The following is a 15,831-nucleotide window of genomic DNA, read 5'->3' as shown; positions in this document are numbered from 1 at the left end:
AAGAACATCGATGTCTGCCAATCATTTGTCGTTTCCTTGAGAAAGAGATGGCAAAAGGACACAGATGGACCCTAAAAACCAACAAACGAAAACGATAGAGGAGAAAATAACATAAGTTGTGCAACTATTTCATTCACAATCGACAATTTGAGAGTAGATACAAAGGCATATGGGTAAATGTCTGGAGGACATGGTGGAGGACATGTCATTGACTCCAAACCATCCACTGTTCATAAGTGAAAATTAAACTAGGAAAAGCACAGTTGAAAACTCGACACTACTAAGTTTTAGTGTTATATATAATTAAATAGGTTACACAAAATTTAATATGAGATAATCTATCAAATACACTTTTTATCTGGGCATAAAAATGAACTTTAAAGAGATTACGTGGTAACGAAGATCACATGTGGAAAAAAAATTATTTTTTTGTAATGTTCACGATGGCAAAGAACATAAGATAAGATGATGATGAAGCCAATAAAAGAAAATCTCTTTTATTTCTTTGTTAAAAATTCACTGAAGATTATGATTAAAAGGCTAAAAAACTTAATTTTCCTTTATTGTATGTGATTAGTTTGGAATGATTATTATTGTATATGATTAAAAACGTGAAAATATCCTGGAGAGGTAATCAGTTTTTAAAGAAATAAAATAAATATTTGATTCACATGTAGAACACTGAGACGTTAATCTAGCATTTTTCAAGTGTTTGACACCATCGTTAACTATGTCCATAACATTATGCATCATAAAAGTTATCATGTCAGAAATACCTAGTAATATTATATTTATATTTCATACTTAACTTCAATTTACAAAATTTAACAATTGATATATAAAGGCTTATATTCACAAAAAATTCTATGTTGTAGTTCTTAATAGAAAAAGACCTAATGAGAATCTAAATATCTTCCTACAATTTCTTTCTACCATCCTCTTATGTCAAATGATGACATTGTTATATCTAAGTTTTATTTATAGTATTTTAATCTATTTGTCACCATTTAATATATAATTAAAAGAAAATTGTAGGAGGATGTTTAACTTCTCTTGTTAGATTCCAAAATATTTTTGTTAAATCGTAGAATACACATCTTAGTATTGTCAGTCTACTAGGTAACCTACAACATAAGATTTTGCAGGTTTTACCTATTAAATGAGTAATAGTTTTATCTAGAAAGTTGGATTTTACGAATCTAACATTAGAAATTCCAAATTTGATAAGGCTTTTCAACTTATTATTATTATTATTATTATTTTTTTTTGCTTAAATATGTAAGCACATGTATGGACTACTAAATTTATATGTTAAATGATTTATTTTTTGCTTAAAATTTTAGAAAAAAACCTTATAGGAATTACCCAAAATTTTCGTTTTTTCTTAAATAAATAAATTTAAAGTTTAAAATGAGATGAATAAAATGGGGCGACAGCCGACAGGATAGGATATAAATTGAACGTCAACTTAGGACTTAGGAGATCCCAAAATAAAAAGACCCACCGCCTAACCTCACCCTCCTTCTAAGTTGTGCCATAAAAACCCTAACTTTCGACTATCATCGATCTCTGCACGTATGGAAGTTAGCGTTCTACAGGTTTCTTTTCTTTTCTTGCAATGTGTTTAATGTGGCTTTTTTATGCACTATCATCTTGATATGAACTGTTTCAATTACGTTGTTTCTATTCGACGCAAATGTCGATGCCGAAACAAATTACTTCTAACTAATGTTAAGATTTAAAAACCTTCAAATACCAGAAAAAGGTGTTAGTTTTTACAACATCAAGGCTCAATGTTGATTGGAAACTTAAAACCCAGGAATAAAATTGATCGGATTTACACTTCTTATTTTTACCTAAACACCGTGTACTGACTTCTGTTGATCCGAAACACATATATGTTCGCTTGATGTATGTTATTGATCATTCATGCATGTTCCCTTGTGGCTATGTACATAGCTGTATTTCTTCCTCGTGTTGCTGCTTACAAAAAAATTAATATATTATTTTAAAACAGAAATCGATGGAGGTGGCAATGAGCAAGTGCAGGAAAGAGTGTGAAGATGAACAAATGAAGAGAAAGAAAAATGAGGTTCATTGGTTTGCATTTCTTCCAGATGACGTGGTTGAAGATATCCTTAAAAGGCTTCCTTATGTTTTCCTTCGTTATAACGCTAAGTATGTCTGTAGAAAATGGTTCACTATAATTAACATGATCTTGGCAGAAAATTCTTTTTTTATCCTCCAGACGTCATTTGGATTTACGGTCCGCTATGTGGATGTAAGGGAAGAAGGACAAGGACTAGAAGTGAAACAGCAAAACCTTCGCATATATTTCTTTGGAAGGATAAAGTCATGGTATAACGAGTTTCTTCTGATAACAGACCCCGCCAGAAAAAGAAAGTCACTGTATATTTTCAATATAATCACCAAGGAAAAATCATTTCTTCCCAAGCCTCCAACATTTTTTGCACATCAAGATCCTAGCGTATGTGCAATGGCCCTTTTTTTTGACAGATTCAAGGGAGTATATAAGGTTGTTCACTTGTTTATGGGCCTATCACTCCAATGTCATATTCTACAATTGGAAAAAGATATTGTAGTCTCTCGTGTTTCCTCAAGGTGGAAAAAGATCAAAGTACCTTTTTACTTGGATCCTAGGGATGTGGGTGAGTTAGTTTCAATTCAAGTTCAAGGAAGGTACTTTCATTGGAATGTTAATTGTTCTAAGTACCTGGTTTCTGTTGATATGATAAAAGAAGAAGTTCTCCAAATGAGCCTACCTGAACCCGGTGAGCGTAAGAGACTCTACTATTCTATTTTTGAGATGGGTGGTTTTCTCAGCCTCATTGATGGAGTTTCTAAGGTCAAAACTGACTTATGGATTCTTAAAGATTTTCAAAGTATGAAGTGGGAGAAGTTGCTTTCGATAACAGTCCAGGATCATGGCTTTGTAAGTGCTTCTTTTCGATATCCAGCTTGTGGCGTGATAAATAAGAGATATATCGTTTTCATGAGATCAAGACACAATAAAAGTTTGTTTAGTTATGATCTGAAAAATAGAGTCTTTAAAGCGCTAAACATCCGCATTGATTTGGGTGATCTTTGTGTGGCTCATTCATCAGGACCAAGTGGAAAAACTATAAGGGGGGAGGTACCGGTGTCGTTCTAAAGTTGTTGAATCATGGCTGATGAAATTAAAAAGTAACCGAGCTTATAATTGTACTCTGACATGTTTTATTCTTGTTTAGCTGCAGTATTGACTATTGATAATGGATACATTATCACCACTTTTGACTTTGGTGTTGTAGCATTTAAGCATAAGAGTTTTTTTTCTTAAAAGGGTAGATATTCTGCTCTTACCTGCTTTAATTTATCATTTATAACCCTGCTTGTGCTATTTAAGGTAGCTAGTAAAAGGCGACCTTCGTAGTTGTTCCATGGTTTAATCATCGGTTTCCATCGTTCTGAAAATCAGTTTGATCACTGAAATGGTCATCGTCATTTTATCAGCTTGATGGTTCAACCCGTCTGAAAACTAGTTGATACAATTATTGCAACACAATTAAATCCACTACTTGAGACGTAGACTTACTCCTTTATGTCATTGAAATCCCAAGAAAAATCATAATACTTTATCCTAATTTACGAAAAAATCTCAAACTAAAATTTGTTTACGAAAAAGCATGAAGTACATGTAAAAATGACGGTATGATCCATTTTCCCAGTTTACCAGTCTCATTACTTACCTGGGTTTATTACAGTTTCATTATTTTATCCTAATTTAAGAAAAAGTCACAAACTAAAATTTAGTGATGATCTGACCATTTTGTCAATGTAACATATATTTTATCGGTTTTATTTCTAACCTAGACACTTAGTCATTAAATGAGTTGATAAGACGAATACGACGAGTTATATATAATGTTACGTTTACCGTAAAATTTTGTACTCGTCTCATCGGCTCATTTATGACTATGTATATAGGCTCGCAATAAAACCGGTAAAATGTGTGTTTTTGAGAAAAAAATGGCGGGAAATGAGATGGTGTCTGATGAGATAGATATACTCGGTTACATAAGATTAGATGGACAATTTGAAATTTATTATAAACTTAGAAAATGACGAAGTTGTTGCTAGTTTATGTAATTATTGCAATCTACGTTGGATGCATTTTATATTCCAAAAAATATATAATACTTCAAAATATCAAGTTTTATGGTAAACATAACATTATATGATTCAACATATCCATCTCATTAATTCATTTAATGACTAGGGATCCAGGTCAACTATAAAACCGGTAAAATGTATTTTACAGGGAGGAATTGGTCAAATCATCACTAAATTTTAGTTTGAGACTTATTCGTAAATAGGGTAAAATAATGGGACTTTAATTGAAAATACATTTTACCGGTTTTATTGTTCACATGGACTCCAAGTCATTAAATGAGTTAATGAGATGAATATATAATTCATGGAACCAAGTAAGTAATGAAACCAGGTAATGAGAGTTCAATGGAACCTAGTAAGTAATGAAACCAGTAAACCAGAAAAAATAGGTTAAATCATCATTTTTACAGATATTTTATGTTTTTTCATAAACAAATTTTAGTTTGAGTCTTTTTCTAAATTAGGAAAAAAATATTATGATTTTTTTGGAGATTTTCCATAATTAATTAAAAAAAGGGTAATGAAACTGTGGCCCATCTAACTTTTGGGATTTGGTATAAAGAAGTTATTCTTTGGCTTTATAGGAGCCTAAATTGGATTATTTTAAAGTTTTATCGAGTAAATTACACGAATAGTCCCTATGGTTTAGGGTAATTTGCGCGTTTGGTCCATAACTTATTTTTTTAACTCAGAAGACCTCTACTGTTTATTTTTGTTATGCGTTTGGTCCCCGTCTTACCTAAAAAGACAATTTTCCCTTGATTTGTTAATTTATTTAAATAAACACACCCCGAACCCCACCCACTCACATTACCTTATCTACCCCATCATTTTCTCGATTTAAATAATAGTTTTTTTAGGTAAGATAGGGACCAAACACATAACAAAAACAAATAGTAGGAACCTTCCGAGTTAAAAAAATAAGTTAGGGACCAATCGGGCATATTACCCCAAACCATAGGGACCATTCGTGTAATTTACTCAAGTTTATACCATCAAAATTCAAAATACCAGATTCACCAAAGACTTAAATACATCCATATTTAACATTAGATACACATAATATTTACTAACATGACACATCACATATTTTGAAGCTTATTCAGAATATATTACAACGGACAGACAATGTTTTCAATATTCATTTGTTGTAGTGGGGAATCCACGGAACATGATACTCCGATCTTCACAGCTGGGGCCACACATTCCTCTATTTTCTTTGTATTAACTATAGCGTATTACGTAGCTATAGCATCCTCTTGAAAAGAGTTTAGATAGTCATTATCAGTGACATCCGTTACATGGTCTGGCAAGGCCATGTATGCAAATTTGTGTAAGCTGAGGCCTTTGTTAAAGATGTTATTTGTTTGCCTTTTCCTGTCATCACCTCGAACAACAGTATTCCATAACTGTAGACATCCCCACTACTTGTTATCACACTCCCAACACCATACTCTGTAACTTATAAGCAGTTACTTTAATAAAGGAAATTTACTAGCTACAACTTTATATGAGCATGTTGAAATACATTAACTTTACCTGGAGGTGCATACCTAATTGTTCCTCTACTGCCACTTGTCATGTGTTGGTTTAAATTTTTTCCAAGAAATTGAGTTGAATCGAAGTTTCCCACGTGGGCCAACATATCATCATCCAACATAATGTTGCTAGGCTTCAGGTCACAGTGAACGATGGTTGGTAGGCAATGATTGTGAAAAGAATCAAGGGCAGAAGCGAAATCAAGGATGATTCTTATTATTTGATGATGGTTTAGCATGGATGTACGTGTACTTAAATGCAACCAATCATTTAATATCCCTTTGGGCATGATCTAGTATAAAAAAGCTTTGAATTCATTTCCTTGAAAGTCAACACTTGAACATGAAGTTATTATCTTAAACAAATTATGGTGTCAAATACTCTTCCATAGTACACTCTCTGCTACAATGCTTTTATGAGTACCTCGGTTTTGATGATGAAGAACTTTGAATGCAACAAATCTATCATCATGATCAATGACTCCTTTGTAGCCTTGAGAAGTTGACTGTATGGTACTTTCATGAACCGTCCATCCCTCGATGATAAAGATTGTTGGCTCTTCTTTTTATTAAACCAAATTAAAAAAATAGACAAAACTCCACAAATGGTCCCTGTGGTTAACTCAAAATTTCCACTTTGGTCAAAAAAAGTTTGGACTTGCACCAAAGGTCCAAACTTTTCATTTTGTTCCAAGTTTGGTCCAATTTGCTTTAAACTTCTTTATAATTACGATTTTGCCCTCACTTTTTTCTTTTTCAGTTTTTTTTATTTAAATATTTTTGTGATTAAAAGAAAATAAAAAAGAAAATATTACCCCTACCCTACCCTCTCTCTCTTACAATGCAAAAGACCACCAACACCGGCCACCACCACTACCGACACTAACACCGGCCACCACCACCGCTGACATTGATGCTTCCTTTGTAACCTTAAACACCACACACATATACAACTCTCTCTCTCTCTCTCTAGATGAACAAACACATGAAAATCAGAAATCTAACATACAAGAACACATTAAAAACCCAAAAATGATTAAATACAGATGATATCAAACACATACAATTATTCAAGAAGATATGATATACAAAACTAGAAATCTGATATACAAGACCAAACACATAAACTTGATTCAATACATAACACTCGCCGGAGCAACATTATCTTTGAGCCATCTGTTGATTAAAGAAAAAAAATCAAGAGTTTCCAAATCTTCACGTCTGTGGATCAAAGCAAAAACGAGGGTGGCAACAGATCTGAAAACCTGGGGTTTTGAAAAACTAGAAGGGTGGCGGCGTTAGGGTTTTTAAAAATGACGGCACCTCGCCGGAGAAGGAGAGGGATGGACGGCTGAAATCCTAAACAGCGTCGGATATCTCACCAGATCTGTTCAAATCCAAAAAAATGAGGGTGACAACACATCGTCATGTTAGAGCTGCCATACGACGCTTTTCAAATCCTAAACGGCAGAAACCGAACTCCTACGACGTTGCTCAAACCCTTGTGTCGTCCGAACCCGAGCCTTCATCGGCGCCGCCGCCTCTGCAAATTCTAGATATCTTGCCAGATCTGTTCGTCTCCATGCTTGTCGTATCTTCAGCATCGTCGAGAAGTGGCAATTTTCTAAGTGTAGATGTCGTCAGAAAACAAATAAATCTCGTTGGTCTCGATGATGGCGGATTTGTGGTTCATCGGAGATGACAGATTTGAGGGAAACAAGTGTATGAAGAAGAAATGAAGAACATGAGAGAGTGAGAGAGAGAGAAAGAGGTTAGGTGTACTTTATTTTTGGTTTTTTCTTAATTGTTTTTAAATTGTTGTAACAAAAGAAAAATATAAAATAAAATAATAAGGGGCAAAATCGTCATTATAAAATAGTTCAAACCAAATTGGACCAAACTTGCAACAAAATGAAAAGTTTGGACCTCTGGTGCTAGTTCAAACTTTTTTGAACCAAAGTGGCAATTTTGAGCTAACCACAAAGACCATTTGTGCAGTTTTGTCAAAAAAAATATTAAACTGAATATGGTGAAAAGTGTGGATGCAATCAAAATGATTATTAAGAACAAAGGAAACCTTTTTTGATGTTTTCTCGTCTCCCTGCATATTGGTAACCCAAGTTCAGCCATGCCACCACAAAGCCTGGTATTGTCCAAAACAGAGAATGCACTTGCATTAGCAAACACTCCAATCACTGATACTTCACCTTCAAATCATTAAATGATAGATTCTCAAATGAGAAGTGTTCCAAGAATTGAGGAATTTGACCTGATAAATTATTATGAGAGAGATCAAGTATCTTAACTCCTCTCATGGAACTTAATGAATATGTTATTATGCCTTGAAATTAGTTGTCTTTGAAAAACAAGAATACAAGGCTAATGCAACCACCACAAGTTGACCAAAAGGCATACTTGGTTAAAAAGTCAAAAAGTCAAAGATAAACACCTTTGACCTTATGTGTAGCGTACCAAGGTCCTACGATGGGCGTAAGTGAACAGAAGCTAAAAACAGGTTCTCACCTGGCTTCGCTGGGCATAGCCATATTTACGTTCAGCATACTTGACCAATACCCACATCTTAATTTTTAGTCTCTTAATAATTCAGATACTTTACTCCAACCTCAAATCTTACCCTAAAAGGCATTGTAATTCATAAAGTCTCCAACTTTATTCATGTACATGGCTAAAGAGATCTTAATTCAAAAACTCTAACTTCTAACATCACCAAAAACTCCATAACTCATGCATGGATGAAAAGAAAAGATCAAGCTTGTATCTGTATGACACCAAACACTTAAAAACGTCTGAAAGGACAACTCAAATGGTCTGGAGTAGTCCATACTTCCAAGGACCAGAGTTTTGGAACAAAAAGTTCATAAAATCGAACATTAGCTAGATCTAACAAATGAATCATCAAGTTTCAAACTTTATACCTTCTGGAGTTGATAAAAGCAATGTAAGCTATGGGTCCACAAGCTGAAGCTTCAACAATCAACAAGCTTGGACTTCTCTTCCTTCCAAAATGCACCCAACATACAAAAAGGCTCAGGATTTGCTCTAGGGGCTAGGGTTTCGAGTTGGAGGCTCAAGAGGGTTGATAATGATGTTAGGATGGACCCCAACGGGTTCGAGTCCTTAAATAGGGCACACAATGATGAAAGTAGGGTTTTGTCGCTGCGGAGGTACACCCAGCTTACCATTTCTTACGCCCAACGTAATCTCTTAAAAACACATCTTCCCTCATCCAGTACTCTTTGCACTCCTGGTGTACGCCCAACGTACTGCCAGACTCCCTTTTCCAGCTTAACTTCAAAAAATCATAACTTCTTCGTTTCAACTTCGTTTTCGATGATCTTTTTACCCACGACAGGGTATCAATGAGCTCTACAATTCTACCTTGATACTTATGACTAAAAACATCCCAATATAAAAACCTTAACTTATGCAAGAAGACCAAACATAGCCTTTCCTATTTTCTCCAAATTCCATCGAATAATCCAAGGTTTAAATCACCTATCATCATCATACACCTCCAACAAAGTCTAAAATCCATTCCAATGAGGTCTAAGGACTTTACATTATTGTATTACGGTCCTCAAATCCTGAATTAAGAAACGTCCTCAAATAGGATGTTACAAACCTGACCCACTCATTTCATGCGCATCACATGTTGTGGATGTAAGGCTGCTGAAGCTTAGTTAGGATCTCGAGTGAAATAAAGAGTTGTGCATATTACAGTATTTCAAGAACTTTTATATATTTAGGTTTTAATGTAAGTTTTGATATGAAATATGACATCCTCAAAATTTTAATAAAATAAAACAACTTTTGTTATCTCAAAATATTTTATTTAACTGAGAATTTCTGCAACTCAATATCTTTAGCGTAAAGAAAAAGTTTTAATTGTTATGAAAAAAGGGGATGTCACAATATATGCTAATAACATATAATAATATAAGGTCACACCGTATAGCAAGTAGTAACTTATTGATTATTTAATAGAATTTGATTACTAATAAATATTATCGACTCTTGTATTTAATTAGGAAAATTATAATTTTATGGAAATAATATTTTCTAATAATGAAATCAAATTATAACTCATAAAGTATGAGTTATATGTTGTGGACAATATTTTGGACAAGTTGGTGTTCATTTATATAATTTTACATAATACTTACACCTGATATAATAAGTGATGGAGTACAGACCATCCAACCCCACATGTTCAAGGTCAAAGTCGTAGGCTTCCTTCCTTGGAAGGTGGTTGATTTTCTTCCATTCTCTTACATACCAATGCTTTTCGTTTGTAACGCGATTTCATTTAATGTAAGTATGGTCCTATGTAAGTAAGTGTTAGTATATAAATAAGTGCATCACTAGCTTTTTGAAGCTTGATTTTCTTTTTCATTTCTCTCTAGAAAACTGAAAGCACATCAATATTCTCTCTTGCAAAGTGTAGTGTAGAGTTTAAGTTCTTAAGTGATTCTCTTTTAGGACTAAATGTTGTTTGGTTCTTAAAGACTTAAGAAGTACTTAATAAAGAGAATATTGGCATTTTTGATGGCTAATACTTGCTTTGGTGGATACATATAGAGGATTTGTACTTTGGATCTCTTTTGTCATCTTCTTCGACTTTCAAGCCTACCTTTGAGCAATCAAGGTCTACAAAGGTTGTTATTCTTTTTATTCTATGGTTGGTTTAATCTTTAGATAAATGCAAAAGGATCATTGGTGGGTAAGAATGGTTTTATGTTTATTCAACTTTTAAAGCTTCCGTTGCCGTACTTAGCATTTTTAGAACACAATTTTTTGAATAAAACCTAATATTTTCAAGTGAAGAAATCCAAAAGACATAAACAATATGAAGAACATCGATGTCTGCCAATCATTTGTCGTTTCCTTGAGAAAGAGATGGCAAAAGGACATAGATGGACCCTAAAAACCAACAAACGAAAACGATAGAGGAGAAAATAACATAAGTTGTGCAACTATTTCATTCACAATCGACAATTTGAGAGTAGATACAAAGGCATATGGGTAAATGCCTGGAGGACATGGTGGAGGACATGTCATTGACTCCAAACCATCCACTGTTCATAAGTGAAAATTAAACTAGGAAAAGCACAGTTGGAAACTCGACACTGCTAAGTTTTAGTGTTATATATAATTAAATAGGTTACACAAAATTTAATATGAGATAATCTATCAAATACACTTTCTATCTGGGCATAAAAATGAACTTTAAAGAGATTACGTGGTAGCGAAGATCACATGTGGAAAAAAATTATTTTTTTGTAATGTTCACGATGGTAATGAACATAAGATAAGATGATGATGAAGCCAATAAAAGAAAATCTCTTTTATTTCTTTGTTAAAAATTCACTGAAGATTATGATTAAAAGACTAGAAAACTTAATTTTCCTTTATTGTATGTAATTAGTTTGGAATGATTATTATTGTATATGATTAAAAACGTGAAAGTATCCTGGAGAGGTAATCAATTTTTAAGGAGATAAAATAAATATTTGATTCACATGTAGAACACTGAGACGTTAATCTAACATTTTTCAAGTGTTTGACACCATCGTTAACTATGTCCGTAACATTATGCAACATAAAAGTTATCATCATGTCAGAAATACTTAGTAATATTACATTCATATTTCATACTTAACTTCAATTTACAAAATTCAACAATTGATATCTAAAGGTTTATATTCTCAAAAAATTCTATGCTGTAGTTCTTAATAAAAAAAGACCTAATGAGAATCTAAATATCTTCTTACAATTTCTTTCCACCATCCTCTTATGTCAAATGATGACATGTGTTATATCTAAGTTTTATTTATAATATTTTAATCTATTTACCACCATTTAATATATAATTAAAAGCAAATTGTAGGAGGATGTTTAACTTCTCTTGTTAGATTCCAAAATATTTTTGTTAAATCGTAAAATACACATCTTAGTCTACTAGGTAACCTACAACATAAGATTTTGCAGGTTTTACCTATTAAATGAGTAATAGTTTTATCTAGAAAGTTGGATTTTACAAATCTAACATTCGAAATTCCAAATTTGATAAGGCTTTTCAAATTATTATTATTATTATTATTATTTTTGCTTAAATAAGTAAGCACATGTATGGACTACTAAATTTATATGTTAAATGATTTATTTTTTGCTTAAAATTTTAGAAAAAAACCTTATAGGAATTACCCAAAATTTTCGTTTTTTCTTAAATAAATAAATTTAAAGTTTAAAATGAGATGAATAAAATGGGGCGACAGCCGACAGGATAGGATATAAATTGAACGTCAACTTAGGACTTAGGAGATCCCAAAATAAAAAGACCCACCGCCTAACCTCACCCTCCTTCTAAGTTGTGCCATAAAAACCCTAACTTTCGACTATCATCGATCTCTGCACGTATGGAAGTTAGCGTTCTACAGGTTTCTTTTCTTTTCTTGCAATGTGTTTAATGTGGCTTTTTTATGCACTATCATCTTGATATGAACTGTTTCAATTACGTTGTTTCTATTCGACGCAAATGTCGATGCCGAAACAAATTACTTCTAACTAATGTTAAGATTTAAAAACCTTCAAATACCAGAAAAAGGTGTTAGTTTTTACAACATCAAGGCTCAATGTTGATTGGAAACTTAAAACCCAGGAATAAAATTGATCGGATTTACACTTCTTATTTTTACCTAAACACCGTGTACTGACTTCTGTTGATCCGAAACACATATATGTTCGCTTGATGTATGTTATTGATCATTCATGCATGTTCCCTTGTGGCTATGTACATAGCTGTATTTCTTCCTCGTGTTGCTGCTTACAAAAAAATTAATATATTATTTTAAAACAGAAATCGATGGAGGTGGCAATGAGCAAGTGCAGGAAAGAGTGTGAAGATGAACAAATGAAGAGAAAGAAAAATGAGGTTCATTGGTTTGCATTTCTTCCAGATGACGTGGTTGAAGATATCCTTAAAAGGCTTCCTTATGTTTTCCTTCGTTATAACGCTAAGTATGTCTGTAGAAAATGGTTCACTATAATTAACATGATCTTGGCAGAAAATTCTTTTTTTATCCTCCAGACGTCATTTGGATTTACGGTCCGCTATGTGGATGTAAGGGAAGAAGGACAAGGACTAGAAGTGAAACAGCAAAACCTTCGCATATATTTCTTTGGAAGGATAAAGTCATGGTATAACGAGTTTCTTCTGATAACAGACCCCGCCAGAAAAAGAAAGTCACTGTATATTTTCAATATAATCACCAAGGAAAAATCATTTCTTCCCAAGCCTCCAACATTTTTTGCACATCAAGATCCTAGCGTATGTGCAATGGCCCTTTTTTTTGACAGATTCAAGGGAGTATATAAGGTTGTTCACTTGTTTATGGGCCTATCACTCCAATGTCATATTCTACAATTGGAAAAAGATATTGTAGTCTCTCGTGTTTCCTCAAGGTGGAAAAAGATCAAAGTACCTTTTTACTTGGATCCTAGGGATGTGGGTGAGTTAGTTTCAATTCAAGTTCAAGGAAGGTACTTTCATTGGAATGTTAATTGTTCTAAGTACCTGGTTTCTGTTGATATGATAAAAGAAGAAGTTCTCCAAATGAGCCTACCTGAACCCGGTGAGCGTAAGAGACTCTACTATTCTATTTTTGAGATGGGTGGTTTTCTCAGCCTCATTGATGGAGTTTCTAAGGTCAAAACTGACTTATGGATTCTTAAAGATTTTCAAAGTATGAAGTGGGAGAAGTTGCTTTCGATAACAGGATCATGGCTTTGTAAGTGCTTCTTTTCGATATCCAGTTTGTGGCGTGATAAATAAGAGATATATCGTTTTCATGAGATCAAGACACAATAAAAGTTTGTTTAGTTATGATCTAAAAAATAGAGTCTTTAAAGCGCTAAACATCCGCATTGATTTGGGTGATCTTTGTGTGGCTCATTCATCAGGACCAAGTGGAAAAACTATAAGGGGGGAGGTACCGGTGTCGTTCTAAAGTTGTTGAATCATGGCTCATGAAATTAAAAAGTAACGGAGCTTATAATTGTACTCTGGCATGTTTTATTCTTGTTTAGCTGCAGTATTGACTATTGATAATGGATACATTATCATCACTTTTAACTTTGGTGTTGTAGCATTTAAGCATAAGAGTTTTTTTTTCTTAAAAGGGTAGATATTCTGCTCTTACCTGCTTTAATTTATCTTTTATAACCCTGCTTGTGCTATTTAAGGTAGCTAGTAAAAGGCGACCTTCGTAGTTGTTCCATGGTTTAATCATCGGTTTCCATCGTTCTGAAAATCGGTTTGATCACTGAAGTGGTCATCGTCATTTTATCAGCTTGATGGTTCAACCCGTCTGAAAACTAGTTGATACAATTATTGCAACACAATTAAATCCACTACTTGAGACGTAGACTTACTCCTTTATGTCATTGAAATCCCAAGAAAAATCATAATACTTTATCCTAATTTACGAAAAAATCTCAAACTAAAATTTGTTTACGAAAAAACATGAAGTACATGTAAAAATGACGGTATGATCCATTTTCCCAGTTTACCAGTCTCATTACTTACCTGGGTTTATTACAGTTTCATTATTTTATCCTAATTTAAGAAAAAGTCACAAACTAAAATTTAGTGATGATCTGACCATTTTGTCAATGTAACATATATTTTATCGGTTTTATTTCTAACCTAGACACTTAGTCATTAAATGAGTTGATAAGACGGATACGATGAGTTATATATAATGTTACGTTTACCGTAAAATTTTGTACTCGTCTCATCGGCTCATTTATGACTATGTATATAGGCTCGCAATAAAACCGGTAAAATGTGTGTTTTCGAGAAAAAAAATGGCGGGAAATGAGATGGTGTCTGATGAGATAGATATACTCGGTTACATAAGATCAGATGGACAATTTGAAGTTTATTATAAACTTAGAAAATGACGAAGTTGTTGCTAGTTTATGTAATTATTGCAATCTACTTTGGATGCATTTTATATTCCAAAAAATATATAATACTTCAAAATATCAAGTTTTATGGTAAACATAACATTATATGATTCAACATATCCATCTCATTAATTCATTTAATGACTAGGGATCCAGGTCAACTATAAAACCGGTAAAATATATTTTACAGGGAGGAATTGGTCAAATAATCACTAAATTTTAGTTTGAGACTTATTCGTAAATAAGGTAAAAGAATGAGACTTTAATGGAAAATACATTTTACCGGTTTTATTGTTGACATGGACCCCAAGTCATTAAATGAGTTAATGAGATCAATATATAATTCATGGAACCAAGTAAGTAATGAAACCAGGTAATGAGAGTTCAATGGAACTTAGTAAGTGATGAAACCAGTAAACCAGAAAAAATAGGTTAAATCATCATTTTTACAGATATTTTATGTTTTTTCGTAAACAATTTTTAGTTTGAGACTTTTTCCTAAATTAGGGAAAAAATATTATGACTTTTTTGGAGATTTTCCATAATTAATTAAAAAAAAGGTTAACGAAACTGTAGCCCATCTAACTTTTGGGATTTGGTATAAAGAAGTTATTCTTTGGCTTTATAGGAGCCTAATTGGATTATTTTAAAGTTTCATCGAGTAAATTACACGAATAGTCCCTATGGTTTAGGGTAATTTGCGCGTTTGGTCCATAACTTATTTTTTTAACGCAGAAGGCCCTACTGTTTATTTTTGTTATGCGTTTGGTCTCCGTCTTACCTAAAAAGACTATTTTTCCCTTGATTTGTTAGTTGATTTAAATAAACACACCCCGAACCCAACACACTCACATTACCTTATCTACCCCATCATTTTCCCTATTTAAATAATAGTTTTTTTAGGTAAGACAGGGACCAAACACATAACAAAAACAAACAGTAGGGATCAAGCACGTAAGAAAAACAAATAGTAGGGACCTTCCGAGTTAAAAAAATAAGTTAGAGACCAATCGTGCAAATTACCCCAAACCATAGGGACCATTCGTGTAATTTACTCAAGTTTATACCTTCAAAATTCAAAATACAAGATTCACCAAACAATTAAATACATCCATATTTAACATTAGATATA

The 15,831-nt window shown here is 33.1% G+C and overlaps 1 protein-coding gene across 1 annotated transcript; it reads left to right on the top strand.

Moving 5' to 3' along the window:
* The first annotated feature begins 1,495 nt into the window (after positions 1-1,495).
* LOC145168832 (uncharacterized) lies at positions 1,496-3,224 on the top strand. The gene is made up of 2 exons (XM_079087508.1): positions 1,496-1,598; positions 2,018-3,224. The coding sequence occupies exons 1-2, from the start codon at positions 1,578-1,580 to the stop codon at positions 3,170-3,172; spliced, it is 1,176 nt and encodes a 391-aa protein (XP_078943634.1). The 5' UTR covers positions 1,496-1,577; the 3' UTR covers positions 3,173-3,224.
* The last annotated feature ends 12,607 nt before the right edge of the window (positions 3,225-15,831 follow it).

This window comes from Lactuca virosa, chromosome 4 (genome assembly GCF_052849685.1).
Source record: "Lactuca virosa cultivar CGN04683 chromosome 4, Lactuca_virosa_CGN04683_v6, whole genome shotgun sequence".
Classification (NCBI taxonomy): domain Eukaryota; kingdom Viridiplantae; phylum Streptophyta; class Magnoliopsida; order Asterales; family Asteraceae; genus Lactuca; species Lactuca virosa.
This window is presented reverse-complemented; position numbering and strand designations above follow the sequence as displayed.

Bases quoted from the DNA above. Each gene is read 5' to 3' on its own strand.
- LOC145168832 (XM_079087508.1), top strand. From the start codon at position 1,578: ATGGAAGTTAGCGTTCTACAG. The intron at 1,599-2,017 runs GTTTCTTTTCTT...ATTTTAAAACAG, and splicing joins TGGAAGTTAGCGTTCTACAG to AAATCGATGGAGGTGGCAAT.